At 51.5% G+C, this 19,693-nt stretch overlaps 1 protein-coding gene across 5 annotated transcripts in view; it reads right to left on the bottom strand.

Moving 5' to 3' along the window:
- The window catches only part of PRKAG2 (protein kinase AMP-activated non-catalytic subunit gamma 2), a 265,070-nt gene that overhangs the window by 176,389 nt on the left and 68,988 nt on the right, over window positions 1-19,693 (bottom strand). For 3 of the 5 annotated variants that reach the window (XM_072776910.1, XM_072776911.1, XM_072776913.1), the window contains exons 2-3: window positions 12,016-12,087; window positions 5,837-6,116 (exon numbers count right to left, since the gene is read on the bottom strand). In XM_072776910.1, the coding sequence (XP_072633011.1) occupies window positions 5,837-6,116; window positions 12,016-12,087 (352 nt within the window). Of the gene's footprint in view, window positions 1-5,810; window positions 6,117-12,015; window positions 12,088-19,693 lie in introns of those variants that run through there. The other 2 variants (XM_072776912.1, XM_072776917.1) reach the window with 2 other exon arrangements.

The raw sequence follows: 19,693 nt of genomic DNA, 5'->3' as shown, positions 1-19,693 counted from the left end.
GGATCGGGTCCAACATCGACCTTCTCAGGAGGCAGAGAGTGAGGCCTGATGGATAGACGGATATCCATGACAATTTGTCCCAGCTGGAGGGCCTCGTCAGGAATTCGGTTTTAATGGCAGGTCCTCTTTTGTGTGAAGGCCAGACAGAAACCTCTCCATGCTGACTGTGCAAAATTATTTTATGATCATTTTTAAAAACTTTGATCTTATTATTTGAGTTCATGAATATAGGGACTGAGCTTTCCTTATTTCCAAAGGCAAGATCCAGTTCTGAAAAAATCTTCTCGAAGATAAAGATTCACCATTTCGGAAGCTTCTACTGTCACGTGGCCACTTTATCTTTTTTATAAATTTTTTTTTATTGGTGCTCAATTTGCCAACATATAGTATAACACCCAGTGCTCATCCCGTCAAGTGCCCCCCTCCGTGCCCGTCACCCAGTCACCCCCATCCCCCGCCCACCTCCCCTTCCACCACCCCTAGTTCGTTTCCCAGAGTTAAGAGTCTCTATGTTCTGTCTCCCTTTCTGATATTTCCCACTCATTTTTTCTCCTTTCCTCTTTATTCCCTTTCACTATTTTTTATATTCCCCAAATGAATGAGACCATATAATGTTTGTCTTTCTCTGATTGACTTATTTCACTCAGCATAATACCCTCCAGTTCCATCCACGTCGAAGCAAATGGTGGGTATTTGTCATTTCTAATGGCTGAGTAATATTCCATTGTATACAGAGACCACATCTTCTTTATCCATTCATCTTTCGATGGACACCGAGGCTCCTTCCACAGTGTGGCTCTTGTGGACACTGCTGCTATAAACATTGGGGTGCAGGTGTCCCGGCGTTTCATTGCATCTGAATCTTTGGGGTAAATCCCCAACAGTGCAATTGCTGGGTTGTAGGGCAGGTCTATTTTTAACTCTTTGAGGAACCTCCACACAGTTTTCCAGAGTGGCTGCACCAGTTCACATTCCCACCAACAGTGCAAGAGGCTTCCCCTTTCTCCACATCCTCTCCACCATTTGTTGTTTCCTGCCTTGTTCGTTTTCCCCATTCTCACTGGTGTGAGGTGGTATCTCATTGTGGTTTTGATTTGTATTTCCCTGATGGCAAGTGATGCAGAGCATTTTCTCATGTGCATGTTGGCCATGTCTATGTCTTCCTCTGTGAGATTTCTGTTCATGTCTTTTGCCCATTTCATGATTGGATTGTTTCTTTGCTGTTGAGTTTAATAAGTTCTTTACAGATCTTGGAAACTAGCCCTTTATCTGATACGTCATTTGCAAATATCTTCTCCCATTCTGTAGGTTGTCTTTGAGTTTTGTTGACTGTATCCTTTACTGTGCAAAAGCTTCTTATCTTGATGAAGTCCCAATAGTTCATTTTTGCTTTTGTTTCTCTTGCCTTCATGGATGAATCTTGCAAGAAGTTACTGTGGCCAAGTTCAAAAAGGGTGTTGCCTGTGTTCTCCTCTAGGATTTTGATGGAATCTTATCTCACATTAAGATCTTTCATCCATTTTGAGTTTATCTTTGTGTATGGTGCAAGAGAGTGGTCTAGTTTCATTCTTCTGCATGTGGATGTCCAATTTTCCCAGCACCATTTATTGAAGAGACTGTCTTTTATCCAGTGGATAGTCTTTCCTCCTTTGTCGAATATTAGTTGACCATAAAGTTGAAGGTCCCACCTGGCCACTTCAGACTTTCTGAGGTACTAGACAAGGTCCAAACATTTCAGACTTTGTGGGCTATAAGGTCTCCACTGCAACTGCCAAATCCTGCTGTTGCCAACATGAGAGCAGCCAGTCCAAAGAAGCAAATCGGTGTGACTGTTTCAATGAATCTTTATTTAGAAAACCAGGTGGCAGGCTACATTTTGTTCCCAGGTTGTCGTTTGCCAGCAACCGTATTAGAGGAAGAGGCAGAAAAGTAGATTATTGTTTTGGGTGGGGTTAAGACCCTGGCTATGAAGAGAAACAGGTTTGCTACTATATAGCAGGGCTAGAAGCAATATGATTAAAAACCCAGAATCCCCAAGATGTGTCTCGAATCAATATACCACTGGACCAGTAGATGTGAGGGAGTGGGAAACGGGAGCCATTTCAGACCAGCAGGTCCTCCACAAGGTGAGATCCTTCTAGAACAAAGATCTGGTTCTCTTCCCTGGGAACACCAGCCAGCCTAGGAAATTGCTGGTCCCAAGACCAAATGTGGCATGTGGAACTATAGCCCCCATCTCTATCCCTTTCTTGTTCTCAGGCCTGAATTATCTCCTTTTCTTTCTTTATTTCCCCCTTGAAGATGAGTGTGGTCATAATTTCTGTCTTCTTTCTTTGCCCCTGATAATTGATAACAGTGTTTATCAAGCTTGAGTATAGGTCAGTGCCACCTGGGGAGCTGCTGAACTTTTGGACGCTCTGTCCACTATATGGGCCCTAAGTCATATAATAGAAAGACAGGTTGCAGACAGAATGTGAGGAAAAATGGGCATGGCTTTGAGATGCAGGACTTGGAAAGCATCCTTAGTTGTGATGGCTGGACATGACGCAGGGTTGCCTCCTGCTGAGGAAGCAGTGTGCACACTTATGAGTGTACATAGGGTGACTGGATGGAATTCCATGAGGTGTCTTCGTAAAAAGGGAGGCTGCGCATGCCCACGCATGCCAGGCACTGGGAGAGTAAAATGTTAGAGCTGCCTATTAGGTTGCCAGCTGGGCTCTTCTCTGGGAAACCTCCTGACCATATTCTGGGGAGTGGGGGGCTCATTGGTCATTCTGCTTTTGCTCCAGGATCTGCCTTCTCCCCCCACAACCGATTGGTTCAGAGACCCTAACTGGGCTAATCAGATAGCCTATAATGACAAGTGGAGAGCATGGCAAGTGGAGAGATGCAGAGACTAGGAATTCTCTGGATCTCATGGAAAGATCCATGAATTCTTGCTGCCAAGGCCCACAGAGCCAGCCCGGTTCCCTCCCTTCCTGAGTCCTGAGCAGTCAGCTCTTCCCCGAATTCTATAAATACCCCCCAAATCCTTCCAATAAGTTGTCTTCCTTATTTTAAAAAAAGTGGTATGAAAGTCAAGGATGGGGACCAAAACTGGATTCAGAAACGAGGCTGAAGATGCACCCTCTACGCCCCTTGTACAAAGGCAGCTCTGAGACTTCCAGTGGGCAACAGAGCTGTTACACGATCAGTGTCCATTACAAACAAAACAACCCAAGTGCTCATAAGCTCAGCTATTCTTGGTACCAAGACTGGACAGGAAATGTCTCCCAGGGGCCTCATGGAATGAACAATCCCTTTGTGATTCTCTTCCAATGGACACAGAGGGTTTCGTAGGCTGTTCCTCAGAAAGACCCTCCATGCACACTGATGAATGACATTTCTTTCAGGCTTGATCTTATGAAATCAGTACTGGGGAGAAAGACAGAGTCTGGGTACCTAGATCCAGGAAGTGATTCGTATGAGGAAAAGCAAGAGACTGCATACCCCCCTGAGCAAGTCTCCTGCGAGCACACTTGAAGACCAAGTGGCAAGGTGTCCAGAGGATCCTCCCAGTGAAGCAGGGCACCCTCCCCTTCATTGACAGGGCTGGCAGGGTTGGCTTCCATGTGAAGAAAGCCAAGGGCCAGGGCTCAGTGGTTCAAGGGCAGTAGCACTGTCAGTTGTCCCGGGACCAGGCCGACTCTGGTCTGAACATCCCCTCCCAGAGAAGAACATCCCCTCCCCATCCCTTCTGTGGAGAAGCCAAGCACCCACCCCCATCTAATCAATGCTTGTCTTCATGCGCAGCCACAGCCAATCAGAGCCTTCCTGAGCTCTGTCTACAGCTGCCTAGCCAGATGGTAGAGAGGAGCCTTGACAAGCTATGCCTATTCCATAGCATCTTAGAAGACAGACCTTTGAAACAGTACTTTCTGGCCAAGAACACTGAAGAACCTTTTAAAATGCCAAACAGAAAAAGGCAGCATGGGCTCAGGCTTCCCAGGGGGCTGAAACACTGGTCCATCTTCAGTACCCAACACCCCACTCTCCTAGATCCCGTATCTTTACTGCTCTTTTCTACCTTCAGAAACGACCCTGGTCTTCACAGGCTGGCCATTCTACACCCACAAATCCTCTCCATCCCCAGCCCACGGTGTGAACTGTACATCTTGGCTTTTCCTATATAACCTGTGTCCTGGCCTGGATAGTGTCCCCCAAAGTCATGCCTTTCCAGGAGCCTCAGAATGTGACCTTTTTGAAAAGAGGGACATTGCAGATGTGATTCATTACGATGAGATGAGCTCATTCTAGAGTAGGACGTGCTGTTAATCCCAGATTTATCTCTTATAAGAAGAGGAGCACAGATACATGAAGGAAAGATGGCATGTGATGACACAGGGAGAGACAGGGATTGGAGTGATGCTTCTATAAGCCAAGGGGTACTGAGGATTGCTGGCGACACCAGAAGCCAAGAGGAAGATATGGAACGGGGATTCTTCCCTGGACCCTGCAGAAGGAGCACTATCTTGATCTTAGACTTCTGGCCTCCAGAAACGTAAGGGTGTAAATTTCTGTTATTCAAACCACGCTGTTGCTATGGCAGCCCCAGAAGGCTAACACAACGTAGTTCTGTTATAACCAACACAGGCATGAGCCACCACTGAAGAAACAAGACACCCTGATGTAGATCTGTCTGACATTCCCTCCTCTTAGGGGATATTTGAGAATTTTGGGATCTCTCTCAAGAGAGCTGGGGATGCTCTCTAGAGCATTAGGACATCAGCACCAGGACACACACCATCCTCCTAGGCTTTGTATACATGGTTCCCAACTGTATGTCACTCAGTCATGTCTGCTAGAGGGCCACTCTGTCATATGACATTTGTGCATTTACGCTTAGGTCCGGTCACTGGTGGAGATGACTTTAGAGGTACTGTCAACAATACCCCACCCCACCCCCCCAGTCTCCATAAGTCATGGATGCTGGATTTATACTCGGGCCCAGACCATGCAGATCAGGTGATGCTCTAACCTGCAGGTCCTGAGTGTAAATGCAATCTGGAAAGAAAGGAAGACTACCTGGAACCTCTGATGCCCACGGGCAAGTTTGTTTTCCAAGTCACTGCAGTACCAAGTAGGAGTTTTCTACGTCACCAGACAGAAACAGAAGGCATGGGGAGATGCCCTAAGACACGTGGAAGGAGAAAATAAACTCCATCTACTCTATGGCTTGCCTATTATACTTCCAGATATGATCAACCATGCTCAACTGAGAATTTTATATGATTTATCCTTAGATCACAGTTAGTCATGAGCCTAAAGAACTCTCAAACACACACTTCCTTTTCCTTGTTTCTCTAGTAAACCAACCCCAGCTGCCCAGCGCCCAAAACAGAAAGTCAGGATCTGTCAGAAACAGGTACATTCAAACCCCGCAAAACCAAGTCACAGGCAGTGAGGGCCACGTTTGGCAGAGCGAACCAAGGTCTGGGCCCTCTGGCCCCGGGTATGTGCCAAAGCTTAGCTTGCTGCTGCTACTGATTCCGGGGTAGGCTATGGGCCAAGGTCTCATGTGGCTGTTCTCACAAGCCACACTGCGAGTATTGGGAGGTTTGCAGTTACCCCCACACCGATGGCTTAGTGTAGGACGCAAGATATAGGTGGAAACTGACAATATTCTGGAAAGAGAACTGTCCTTGGAGGACACACAGGCCATATTTACTCAACATCAAGTCACCGACAGCAACCTGGCTGGCCTGGGCACCCTGCAAATGGCACTGTGGCAAACTGGCTCTAGGGAGGTCCCCTAGCACCCCAGCACCCACCTGAAACCATAGCATCAATGTCTTACTTTTTCTGGAGCGAGAGAAGAACCTGATGCCCCCCGGTGAGGTAGACGGGTTGGAGTTGGGGGAAGATTCTTTGGAGGAGGAGCGAAAGATCCCACTGAAGCTCATGCGGCGTGGGGAGCGGGGTGGAGACTCCTGGTAGGAGAATGGGAACACAGTTTTGGGAGAGCCAGGGCTGGTCTTGGGCCTCACAGGAGCAGACACGGGGCTGGAGGGCCGGTGCTGGGGGCCTCTGGAGAAGAACCCTTTGGAGGGGCTGCCCGAGCTGCAGGGGCTGTCCACCTGAGGAGAGACAGACAAACGGATGGGTCACTCTGAGCACACAGCACACAGACCTCGGCCCTGAACTGGATCTTTCCCTTCCGTAGCTGTCGCTCCCAATGTCCTCTATCACCAGGCTGCTCCTCCCAGGCACCCTGCACCAGAAACAGCCCTGAGCTCTTGTACAAACATAGGTGGCCACCCCGTGGTCTGGAGGAAAGCACCTGACCCAAGGGTGGCCCATCTACAGGCTTGTCGGCCCCACCCAGAGGTCTACTGACATAATCCGGCTCTCTAGAATAGGTTCCTGGAGAGAAGGGCAGGACAGGAAAGGCAGCAAAATGGCTCAAGACAATGCACCTTCCCCTTTATCCTATCTGTGGGTCTGTCCTCTGGCCTTTATGTCCTAAAACCTCACATTTGTCTTTCTCGAGGTCTGACTACACTGGCGTGATGTTCTCTTGGCCCTCATTGAAGGAAGAAACTGGTATCTCTACGATCTGAAACATGGTGGGCTTGGGGCTCCATCTGGAGGACAGCCTGGTGCTGGGAAGAATGAATTTTTCACCTCCAAGCTGCTGTGGAATTGGGACGCCTGGGTTTGCTGACAGAGCTCAGGAAGAAAGTGAACAAGGCCAAAAACCTCTGAGGCACACTTCATTGATGACTTGACCCTGACGGTTTGAGAAATGTCTGGACTCTGTCCATAACTTCAAGCCAAGGCACACAGCTCACAGACTTTGAGGAGTATCAAATGCACCCTGCTGGTGGGCTCAGGGGCTGGCACCTGCAGCCTGAGTGCATGGGTGTGACCCCAGCTCACCCTTCACTGGGCCATCCTGAGTTACTTAGTCTCGTTGTGTCTCATTTTCCTTATCTGTAAGACCAGGCATCGTGCCCACCCCTGATGCTTGGGAACCACACTCTGCACATTCAGCTGCTGCTGGGTCTGTGGCAAACTTGACACAAGGGAGCCAGAAGGACCTCAGGGCCTACCTGGTCCCACAGTAGGGAAGTATTGTGGCTTGTCCACAGGGCTCATGGGGCAGGGAGGAGGCTGGGCAGGAAACCATCAGCACACTGAGACCCTGGGTGCCACACGGCAGGTGGCCACAGGTGCACTAAGCTAGGTGAGTATACTCGCCCAGAGGCAGCATCTGTGCTGCTCTGGCCTCTGTCCACACGGGGCGCCTCCTGGGACCCAGGGCCCCTGAGAGCTCTCCCACCACCAGAGGGCATCCCAAACTGGGCTTGCGGCTCCTTACAGGAGGCTGTGCCCTTGTGGAGACCCCCTCTGCTGAAGGGTGGCCATAGCGGGGTGCACAGACTGGCTCCCTGCTGGGCCCTCCAGTGAGTGAGTTTTCAAGCCAGGCACAGTGCACTGCAATAGCTACATAACGCAAGCAAGTTTCCCTATAGACAGGATAAGCTTTTCTTTACCCATTTAATAGGAAAAGCATTTAATCCTCTGATCCCCGTCTTCAGAGGTTTTGGTCTTGCCACTATCCACCCCCTACCTATAGGACTCAGGCTTTCTGGGATTTTTCTGAACCCCAAGGAGAAGCTCTCCAGGCGGTAGACATGCCTGTGGACATGGGGGGTGCGAGTGAGGGGAGGATCCTATAACAGGGTGGTACAAGCAAGGAGTCTGGACACAGAGACAGGAGTTTGAATCCTAGCTAGTTTCCAGCAGTGTAGACAAGTGACTTAAGCTTCAGTGTCCTTGTGCATCCAGTGGGGATCGTAGGCCAGCTCACGGGGTATGTAGCTGCTGGGGTCCATAGCAGGGAAACATCTGGCACAATCCCTGGCACACAGGAAGTACCCTGTGCATATCTGATCCACACTCCTTGTCACGAATTTGGCATGAGTAGTTGCTTGATATTTGTGGCACATCAGAGAGGCAGGGCCGAGTTTCGGAGGGACACAGCACGTGGTATAAGAACTTCACTCTTCTTTGAGGCTTTTAGCAAGGGAACGGCACAGTCAGACCTGCTCAGGGCAGACCATCTGGCAGCCTCTCACCATCACTTGCTGTGCACCACTAGCCTGAAGCCAGGAGGAGGTGCCAGCTGGGGGCAGGGTGAAGGTCACTGAACCAGTAGGTGGTGGCAGGGGACCTCAGGGCCCATGGCCTGAACCCTTCTACTGTTATCCCTCCAGAGAAAAGTAGCACAAATAGCCAGGAGGGGGAGCAGCCTGTTGGACGTGAGATGGAGTCAAGGTCAAGTCTGAGGACAGAGGCGGAGAGTCATGTTTAGGAACTACTGGCAAGGCTAACCCTGCAGGTGACCCCCACGTTGGCCATGCTGTGCAGGGTGCTGGGAGCTCTGTGGAGAGAAGGCAGAAGTGCTGAGCAAGTGCTGGCGTTTGAGTCTGGGGCAGGGTAGGGACCCTGATGCAGGTACGGCACCACATGGCTGCCAGGAGCATGAAGCAGATGAAGAAAGGGCAAAACACTGCGTCCCACAGGGGCCCGGAGTCAGAAAAGGAGACCCTGAGAGCTGATGGGCCTTGGACAGGCTGATGAGTGGAGGCTGATGGGCAAAGGCTGATGGGCAGAGGGCACCCAGAGCCCAAGAAGGAGACAGAACAGGAAGCACAGACAGAAAGCCATTTTCTCGGGCCGCCACAGATAGGTGCAACCAAATGCCACCACCACAGAGGCCCTTGAGTGCTCTTTTGAACTTCATTTGCTGGGATTCCATTCTGGTCTGAGGATTCCAGGCCAACTGAGTTAGGCACTGAGGAAGGAACCCACACAAAGCAGACCTTTCCCCCAAAAGGCCAAACAATGGTGGACACACCAGACCCAGCCTTCTGCCGTAGGGGACCATGAGCGCCTGAGCCTCCCGGGCAGTGGGGAGACAAGATGGCCAAGCACACCCACCACCTGCTCCCTGCCCACTGGGTGGGGGTGACGCAGACCCGGGTGCCAAGAGAAGCTGCTCAGCCTGTGAGCAATTGTGCAATAAAACAAATCTCTGATAAATGTTATTGGATCATGCCCTGCGTTTGGATGCACAAAAGGGCCCAGTGGCCCCCAAGTGTATGCTGGCTGTGCAGGAGCTAATGGGGGGCAGGCAGTTGGGTCATCTGCTGGGAGAGCAGCTGAGGCAAAGGCCAGGCTGCCTGGTGCTCAGAAGCCCTGAGGCCACACTGGCTGACCCACAGTGACTGCCATGGTGTCGAACGATTGGGAGATCCCAGCAGGGACCTTCCCCCACATGCGGGCCTGGGAACTGCACACCACAACTATGCAGCATCAAGGGGACCAGACGCTCCTCACAGAGAAACAGTATGTGACAAAGAACGGCCATCCCAGGGTGCAGGGGGGCTCAGATGGGGGTAAAGTGAGGGGGCCTGGGAGATGGTACGAACTGGTATTATAGAACACCAGGCGGGTGGCCTGGAGCAGCGAGGACCACACGGGAAGGGGATCCTCACCAGTCAGGTGCAGCCATCCATCTAATGACACCTGGGATCCCTAGACGCAGAGGCGGCTGCCAAGCATCCAACTGTTCCCACGCTTCTCCGCCCATGCCCCCCCTTGGGCCACCCACATCACATCGGCAGAAAGCACTGGCTGTCAGGAGCCTAACCCACACCCCCCTTCACGGGGGTGTTTACGTTTTGATCTGGATTCCGGAGATCAAGGGGTGGAACCTGGCAGGGGAAGAGGCAGTGTGGAAATTCTTCATGGGAGGAGCCTAGCTCTGCCTCTCAAAAGACCAGCCTCGTGTAGAGATAATTCAAAGTTGCTGGAGTCTAATGGAAAGGAAGGTGGCCAAGGTTCAAGGGCATGGAGGAGGGAATACCTGCCCCCTGGGGATGGGGTGGGGGTGGGAGTGGGGAGGCAAAGGGAAGCCACGGGGCAACAGGCTCAGCGGGAATGTCAGGCAACCCTGCCCTGACCCAATGCATCCTGTACGGCTCAGTCCCATCCCCTTGCATCGGCACAGCTCCCTCCTGTCCCCTTGCACCCTGCACGGCTCCCTCCAGGACCAGGCTCCAGGCTGTGTCAGGGGCTAGGATGGGGAGAAACACCTTCCCAGCCAAGACTGGTCCCTCAGTCTCCCGTGCCATCAGCCAGAACCTCTGGAAGCACTCGCAGCCACCTTGGGGGTTCACACCCCCCTCTCCAGCGAGAACACAGGCAGGGGAGGCCTGCCTCCCAGACGTCACCATCACCAATGGCCCACAGTGTTCACGGCCCAAAGCGTTCCGAGGACGCACGGGGGGGAGGGGGGGTGCAGGGAAGCCTGTGGTCCCCTTCCACTCAGAAGTCATGCATTTGTGACAGGGACCTTGCTCTGAGACCCTCTGGGAGCCCCCAAAGTGGGGGCTTGTGGGGCTGGACGAGTTCAGGTCCTCACCATGGGTCTTTAACCATGTTCACCACCTTAGGTTTTTGGTTGAAGGAATGGCTTCTCGGAGTCAGACCGTCAGAAGCAGAGCAGACGGCCTGTGAGGACAAGGAGGAGGAGGGGGAGCCCACCCCGCAGGCGCAGACCCTGCCCACTGGTCTGTGGAGCTCTGTGGCTCCTTCCTGAGGGTGTCCTCTGGGCGTCCCTTCAGGCGAGGCCTCAAAGACGGCTTATGAGGGCGCCCGTTCCTTCAGGACAGGGAGTGGAGGCCAGTGGAACCCCCAGGCCCAAACCAGTGTGTGGCCTTCGCTGTATGCAGTTCAGAGTGCTTTCCCCACGCTGGAGGCCTGCCCCAGCCCCTGCTGCAGGAGCCAGAGCCAGGGGATCACGTGGTTCTGCATCCTCTGTTCGGGGCACCCGGGGGCTCGCCACCCCCCATCCATGCCACCTCCCACCGGGGCTCAGGACCTGCCTGCAGGTCTCCTCTCTCTGCACCCCCTCCCCCTGACTGCAGGCTTCCCTGACCTCCCCTTTCTCGCCATGCCCACCAGTCCTCACGGGATCCACGCCCCTGGCTGCCTGACCCTGACACGGCCACCAGCCTTGCTGAGCCACAGGCCAACCAGTGGTGGGGGGAGGTGGTGAGCTAAGGAGAGGCAAGGAAAAGTGGCTGGTGACCAGAAGGGAGGAAGGATTGGACGGGGCGGGGGGCGGGCAGAAGGAGCTCCTGTCCAGGATGGGACAAGCCGAAAGCCACAGACAGTCTCCAAACCTCCCATTTACTCATCCTTTTAGCCTCTTCTCTTGGCTTATTGTTGATCTTCCTCATCACCTCTGCCTCCTCTGGGGAGCCTGGGTGGCCATGGCTGAACCCAGATGGAGGAGAGAAGGGAGCAAAGCCCAAGAGGCTCTCAAATTAGACACCCGCAGGTACAAGGGGCATGGCCATGTGAGGGGTGCACCAGTCGGTAAGCAGGTGGGAGTGCAAGTGGGAGCACAAGTGGGAGCACAGAAGGATGAGGGGAGAACACAAGCAGATGAGCAGGTGGGAGTATAGGCGGATGGGCAGGTGGGAGCACAGGTGGATGGGCAGGTGGGAGCAGGAGAGGATAAGGTGGGAGCACAGGAGGATGAGGTGGGAGCACAGGAAGAGGAGGTGGGAGCACAGGCGGATGGGCAGATAGGAGCACAAGAGGATGAGGTGGGAGCACAGGAGGATGAGGTGAGAGCACAGGAGGATGAGGTGGGAGCACAGGAGGATGAGGGGAGAACACAGGTGGATGAGGGGAGCGCACAGGTGGATGAGCAGGTGGGAGCACAGGAGGATGAGGTGGGAACACAGGAGGATGAGGGGAGAACACAGGATGAGGGGGGAGCATAGGTGGATGGGCAGGAGGGAGCACAGGAGGATGAGGGGAGAACACAGGTGGATGAGCAGGTGGGAGCAGAAGAGGATGAGGTGGGTAGACATTTGTCCTGGGTTCTCACCGAGGGAACCTTGCTCAGTGGCACCTCAGGTGAGCTGTGAGAAGCTGTGAGAAAGGCAGCCCTACCTTACGGGAAGAATGCTTTTCTGAGCTCTCCAGGTCTCCATCCAGGAGTGGCATGGCAAAGGAACTCAGGTCCTAGGATGAAAAGAGAGCACATGGTCAACGGAACAGCCCTCAGGTATCCATCCAGCCTCATCCAGGGACAGCACTGGCTCCATGCACATACCACACCCCCATCTTGAGTCCCCCATAAACCGTGGCCACCAGGGAGAGGTGTGGATGCAAGGGGAATAAAAGAAGGGGTGACAACATGCTGGCTTCCTCAAAGACCCTGACCACGCTCACAATCCCTTTCAGAACTTGAGGCGACTACCCCTCATCACCCTGGAAGGAGCAAGGAGAAGAAGTGGGACTGGAGGCAGGAGGGAAGGCGCCCCAGCAGGAAAGCAGGAGTGGAGGGCAAGCCTTCACAGCACCCTGGGAGAGCTGGTGGGCAGGACTTCATCTAGTGGCACAGAATATGGGTCCCTGGAGGAAGCAGTCCAGGTAGCATATCTTCCTGGTGAGGGGATGATGGGGGCCTCATGGGGAGGAGCGCCTGGCTGGTGGCTGGTATGGAATGGTCAGTGTTGCTGTGTGACACAGGGGCCTCAGCTCTGCTCCTCCTTCCCCCTAGTCTCACCTGGTGACCCCCTCCACACCCCAGAGAGGAGCCCCACCAGGGTAGACTGGGAAGTCTACCAGGGGAACTTGCCTGAGTCCTCAACCTTTCTTCTTTTCCTTTTTTATTGTGGTAAAATACCCATAACATAAAACTTAACCATTTTAGCCATTTTAAGTACAGTTTAGTGGTGTCAGGTACACTTACACCGTGCCACCATCACCATCTGCCTCCAGAACTTTTTCACCTTACAAAACAGAAACTCTGTCCCATGAGACAACCCCCCACCCCTTCCCCCAGAGCCTGACACCCATCATCCTGCCTTCTATCTCTACAGATATGACAAGGTCAGGACTTTGTCTGAGTGGAACCACAGGGTGTTTGCCTTTTTTGTGATTGGAATATTTTTACTTAAGCATTAATGTCAATGTTCCTCCACATTGTGGCCTATGTCAGACTTTCTTTCCTTTTAAAAGTGAATAATACTCCATTGTATGGATGTACCACAATTTGCTTACCCATTCAACCATCAGGCGACACCTGGGTTGCTTCTACCTTTCAGCTGTTGTGAATAATGCTGCCGTCTGTGAACACAAGTGTTGTGTCTCCCTGCAACTGCCCAAATGCACAGACTGAAGCTGTAACTCCCAGAACCTCAGAATGTGACTGTATTTGGAGATAGGGTCTTGAAAGTGGTAATTAAGTTAAAATAAGGTCATATGGGTGGGCCTTGATCCCAGTATGGCTATTGGCCTTGTAAGAAGAGATTAGGACACAGACACAAATGAAAGGCCATGTGGAGACACAGACAGAAGATGGCCATCGACGAGGCAGGGAGAGTCTCAGAAGACAACAACCCTGCCGACCCCTTGATTTTGGACTTCCAGCCTCCAGAACTGTGAGAAAAAAGAAAGCCACCCAGTCCTGGCATACTCTGTAATGGCAGCCCGAACGGCGTATTCTATTGAATACAATAGATATATAAATACCTCATTGAGATCCTACTTGCAGTTCTTTTGGGTAAACACCCAGAAGTGGGGTTGCTGGATCACACAGTAATTCAATTTTAATATTTCTGAGGAACCGTCAGCCTGCTCTCCATAGCAGGGGCCCCACTTTGCATCCCCACCAACAGTGAACGAGCATTCTGATTTCTCCACATCCTCACCAACCCTTGCTGCTGTCTGGATTTAGTTTTGTTTTTATATTAACCATCTTAACAGGTGTCGGGTGATATCTCATTGTGGTTTGGATCTGAGTTTCCCTAATGCTTGGTCATGTTGAGCATCTGTTCAGGTGCTTTTGGCAACTGTTGTATCTTCTTCGGAAAATTGTTCAAGAAGTCCTTTGACGATTTTTCAACCGCGCTGTTTGCTGTCGATATTGTAGGTGTTCTTTCTATATTCTGGACACTAACCTTCTATCAGATGTATGATTTGCAAATATTTTCTCCCATTCTGTAGGTTGCCTTTCATTCTATTGACGGTGTCCTTTGATGCACAGAAGCTATTAATTTTGAGGTAATCTATTTCTACTTTGTTGCAGGTGCTTTTGGTGTCATAATCAAGGCTTCATTGCCAAATCCAATGTCATGAAGCTCTTCCCTCATGCTGTCTTCTAAGACTTTCTAGTTTCTGCTCTTATATGTAGGTCTGTGACCTGTTCTGAGTTTTTCTCTGTGGTATAAAATTAGGGCCCAACTTCATTCTTCTACATGCTGATCTTCAATGTTCCCAACACCATGCACTGAAAAGATTGTCTTTTCCCATTGAATGGTCTTGGCACTCTTGTCACAAAATCATCTCGCCACATTATGTGAGAGTTTATTTGGGGGCTCTCTATTCCATTTCATTGGTCTATATGTCTGTCTTCATGCAAGCACCATTGTTTTAATTACTATATCTTTGTAATAAGTTTTGAAATCAGGGACCATGAAACATCTTACTTCGTTCTTTTTTCCCCAAAAAATTTGTTTTGGCTACTCAGGATTCCTGGTATTTGCATACAATCCATTTAGAACAGATTTTTCTATTCAAAAAAAAAAAAAAAAAGGATGCCATTTTGAGATTTTTGTCAAGGATTGTGCTGAATCTGTAGATGACTTTGGATAGTATTGATATCTTGACAATATTGAATCTACTAATCCACACACATGAGATATCTCTCCTCTTATTTGTGTCTTCTGTAATTTCAATCAACAATGTTTTATAGCTCCCTGTGTACCCAGGCTTTCCTGTAACCCATTCTGTCACCCACCCTCAACCCCTCTGCTGCTAGGATCCAAATCCCTCTTCCCTCGGCTCTCTCAAGCTGCCTAATTGTTCTCCCAAGACTTTCAGACTCGTCACTTTCAGGCCATCTCCAAACCTCTGCTTGAAGAGTAATCCCTAAAAGTGTGGGTCTTATTCTATTACATCGGCCCCTCCCCTAATGCCTTGAGGACCTGGCAATGGCTTCCATACCTGGCCAACTGGAACACGCTGGTGAGATTTCAGACTTGGCCTCCTCTCATGTTTATGTCAGTGGTCTCTGACCCGGTTGCACCTGGGGAGCTTAGGCCCCAGCACAGAAGGGAGTTGATAAGTCCACTGTGAGGTATGGGCATCTCCATCATTCTGCTGATGGCCCAGGTGGAGAGCCACCGGCTACCTACAGGTGACTGTTGGGAGGAGCCATAGCCAGGAGCTTTCTACCAGGCCCCATGGAGACCTCTGCAGCCTTATTTCTGATGTGCTTAGCACCCCGGGTGGACTGCTGTGGTTCTCGTGAACACGGTTGTGTCTTTGGACACAGGACACCATCTCCCGTCCTCACACACCTCAGTTCAAGGCCTGCTCTTTGGCAACCGTCCACCCCTCCCTGGAGAACAGACCCTGCTTTCCTTTAGCCCCCTCCAGGACACAGCCTGGCCCAAGGCCATGCATGAATGGCCAGTGCTGGCTGCCATCCTTCAGATGCTCCAAGCTCTTTGCCTTCCCGGGCTCTGCTGCATTTCCCCCAACCAGCAATCCTAGTTCACAGGTGAACTTCTCTGTGCCTGGCAAAGCCCAATTCACACACTATCTCTGGCAGGGACCCACCCTCAGGCAGAATTCATTATTCTCTTATCTTTAGACGAAGCTTTATCACACAACTGAAGATGGACTTTTATTACACAACTGTAGACGGACTTATCGTGCCCTATTATGATCCTTTATCAGTCTGTTTCTCTAACTAGACTTTGAATTCATCAGGGGCGAGGGAGACCTATTTCTCTTACTGTTGTCTGCCTGCATTTGCCTGGCATGCAGCAGGCACGCAAAGCCTTCGAATCGGCACCCCTTCCCCTGGCCAGCCAGTGCGGGGGGCCGTACAGGCTGTGCCAATGGGGCCCACATGGCTGCAGTTCACCAGGAAGTGAGGAGGAACCAGGTGTGGGTGCTTATCTCCCATTTTAATGAGTACATTCTTCTCTGGTTTCAAATAATCATTACCCTCGAACATTGGTGCAGTACAACAGTTTCCACACGTGACAGCCTTTTCACAAATACTCATTTGTTCCTCACAGAACCATCATGCTCTAGCAACCAAGGCCCCCAGCGGTGAAATGACTCAGGTTAGACAGCCTTGAAAGAGGAAAGATGGGGATGCTGGTCCAGCTCCTATCGCAGGAGGCCTGGAGCCCGGGGTGACCATGAAGAGGGGCTGCAGCCAGTCCCCTGCAGCTCCTTCTGACCAGTGCGAGCTCATGAAAGCACCAAGCCATCCAACTATGGCTGTGGGCCTGCCTCCCAGCACTGCATGCCTGCTCGGTCGAGCATCCCTACAGGGAAGTCCCCTGGCATGAGCGGCGGGCTTTGCTGGAAGGCTCCTCCACCCCACATTCCATGATTCTAATCTTGGCTCTCATCTCTCAGAGCTCACCAAGAAAGAGTGCACACCTTGAAGGCCAGGTATGGGGAAATTTCTAATGGCAGCTATGGCCACAAGGCTATTAGCTGGTGGAATAATTGAGACCTGGCCTCCTAGCTCATTCCAGAAGGCCAAGGCTCCTGGAGCCTGGCCTGTTCATGTGATTTCTAAATATTAAACTCCCAGCAGAGCTCCGTGCTTTCCTCACTGATTCATCTTCTCCCTGCCACCCCTGAAACCTCCTTTTCTGGTCTGCCAGCCAGGCCAGTCCTGGCGCTGGGTGGGCATTTCGCTGGCCAATGTTGAGGCGCTAAGAGACATTTAAGACTTGGTTGCTGCCAAGAGACTCTGGGATTGTCATCAGCTGCACATACTCTTATTTTAGACCTTGACCATGTGCTCTGGAGATGTATATCAGAATCTTTGGGGAAAGTTAATTTTCAGGATACGGGCCGCTAAAGTCACCTGTCAGGAAAGCATAAGGATAAGAGAGAAAAGCCCTAAGAAAATTCCTGAGATGTGAGTGGACCTTACAAGTAGCCCATTTAACATCCCTTCCATCCCTAACCCTCTTCAGAAATTCAGGCAAAAGCCAACATCCTACCACAAAAAAGATATCAGCAACAGAGCTGTCATTAATCTGCCATTAATGTGCCTTATTAAATCTTCCCCTGGTCCTTGAAGCAGCCCATACCAGTAGGGTGGGCAAGCAGAACCATGCCAATCTAGAGCCAAAGCTGCTGAGAGTCAGAGAGGTTAAACCACTTGCCCAAGCTGGACAACCAGACAGCAGCAAGCAGGCCCTATAGGCCAGGACCACCTACTCCCAGCTCAGAGCTCTTTCTGTTAAGTCCCACCACCTCCTTGGGATGGCTCAGCTCCATTAACCAAAACCACACTTGGTATCAGAGGCTGTGAAGATGTAGAGCTCTTCCTTGCAAAATGGGTATCGTGGGTACAGTACACCCTCAGGGGGAAGACAAGGATGCGTGAGGATTTGTGCAGTTCAGTGATTCATTCCCCGAAACAGCTTACAATGCTTTCTCTTTGAGGCCTACTCCAAATGAAAAGTAATTCTGATAGCAGAACCACCCCCACCAAATGCCACCACTCCCCACTGTGGCAGGTCTACAGTCTGTGTGGTTTGGGGTCTTATTTGCAGCTCTCCCACTCCTCTGGCAATTATCCCAAACTGATCTGTGAACTCCTGAAGGACGGGGGCTGTCTTACTCATGGTTTAGCTTTGAGAGAAGGTGTGAGGTAAGTGGGTATTGATCAGATGCGGTCTGGCCCTTCAGTATTCCTGATCTGATGCTTCATCTTACAAAACTCTTTTGTTGATGCAGCTGGGACGCCCCGGGGCAGAAGCCTGACAAAAGCACAAATACAGGACAAACAGAAAGGCTGCCAATGTCAGGGGCCCGTAGCCTGCACCTGAGGGCCGACTAAGGGTTTTAGATATCAGGGTCATGATAGAACATTCCAGTGCAGTTACCAGCAGGCTGATTCCTACTGCGGAAGGAACACATCTGGGATGGTTTTCATTCTCCGCTCCTGCGGAGCAGACCTGAGTACACAGAGCAGCAGTGACACTGGGAGCCACCCCGGGCTTGGGGACAGCTGATGGTGGGCGCCGTCAGGGGAACAGCTGGGTCCTGCATCCCTCCGTACTCGAGAACACCACCTGAGCACGAGTAAGGAGCCAGGAGGCTGACTTCCAGCCTCAACTCTGTTGTTCACTGTCGGGAATGGGCAGTTGCAGGGAGAGGGGGCGGCAGGGGCGGTCTCGGGTATGTTGAGTTCACTTTTTCATCTGTCAAGTGAGAGGGTTTAACTAGAAGATTCCAGAAGAGGCCTCTGAGCTCCCAGTCTTGGTGTTTATCGCTGAACTAATCATCATCCTGGGATCCTGGGAGTGCTTTATTTTATTTTTTTAAGAATTTATTTATCCATGAGAGACACACAGAGAGAGGCAGAGACACAGGCAGAGGGAGAAGCAGGCTCCCCGAGGGGAGCACAATGCAGGGTTCAATCCCAGGACCCCAGGATCACACCCTGAGCCGAAGGCAGATGCTCAACCACTGAGCCACCCAGGTGTTCCCCTGGGAGCACTTTGGAGCAGGACTGCTAGCTTGAAAATAAACTGCAGCTTCTCACCATCTATGATTAGTCATAAAAATAATTTTTTTCTACTCTCAGACTGCCAAATCATCTCCACTGCTTTCAAAGCTCAGTGTTTGGGGGCAGAGTCTCCCCGATGTGGGCTGCTCCGGTGGAGGGGTGGGGGCATGTCCTGTGCTCCGTTATAGGTACCTCAACCATGAGTTGGTTAAGACCCAGCTGCACTTCTTTCTATCCTGACGAACCTCTTCACCTGCTTCCTAAGAGCTGACCTCTGGTTACTCAGTGGGTTTCTAAGTCCTCCCAATTTCAAGCACCTGGGTAATGGGCACAAATGCCAGGTGCGTCCTCACGATGCTCAGTACGCTTCCTGGAAAGCTATGACTAAGCGTCCTCAAAATCAGCAGGAGACAGTCGCTTGGGTCCCACACAGGACACCCCTGCCCCGCTGGTCTCCCCGGCTGTCCCTGTCCCCATCACTCCATGGGACAGCCTCGTCAGGAGCCTGAGGTCCCGTGGCTTGAGGTCCATCCCTCGCAGTGAGGCCTTGGCAAGAAGCTCAGGCGGAAGGCACAAGTGAGGTGTCTCCAGATGGACCGGGTTTGCGCAATCCCTCAAAACCGCCCAACAGGCAGTTCTTGGTACCAAGGTGGGGGTGGTGGCCAGAACCATGGTCAATCGGAGCCTTTGAAAAACATTTGCATTATATAACTGCTCTCAGAAAAATAAGGAACAAACCCTGAATTGCTGGAACTCGGCAAAAGGGGCGGGACGGGGGCCAAATTAGGGAAAGCCTAAACTTAACTCTCAGAGAAGGTCCAGAGTTCTTTATTTTCCACAGAGGACTCGTGGTTTCTGACTGCAGTCTGAGAGACTTCCTGATGTAGAAAAGTAAACCACTATTTCTCACTCCTGCTGCCACCCTGCCAGCCCCGTGCCCCCCACCTGAGGGTCCTGACTGAGGCACACAGCCGGCTTGAGCTACCCCACTGACCACCCTGGGCCTCTGTGCCAAGGAAAGTACTTCAGCTGTGGCTCTGGGCTGGCCCTTCTCCAAAGGAAGGAGCC

This window comes from Canis lupus, chromosome 15, assembly GCF_048164855.1.
Source record: "Canis lupus baileyi chromosome 15, mCanLup2.hap1, whole genome shotgun sequence".
NCBI lineage: Eukaryota > Metazoa > Chordata > Mammalia > Carnivora > Canidae > Canis > Canis lupus.
Note: the sequence above shows the minus strand (reverse complement) of the source record. Positions and strands in the feature narration are given on the sequence as shown.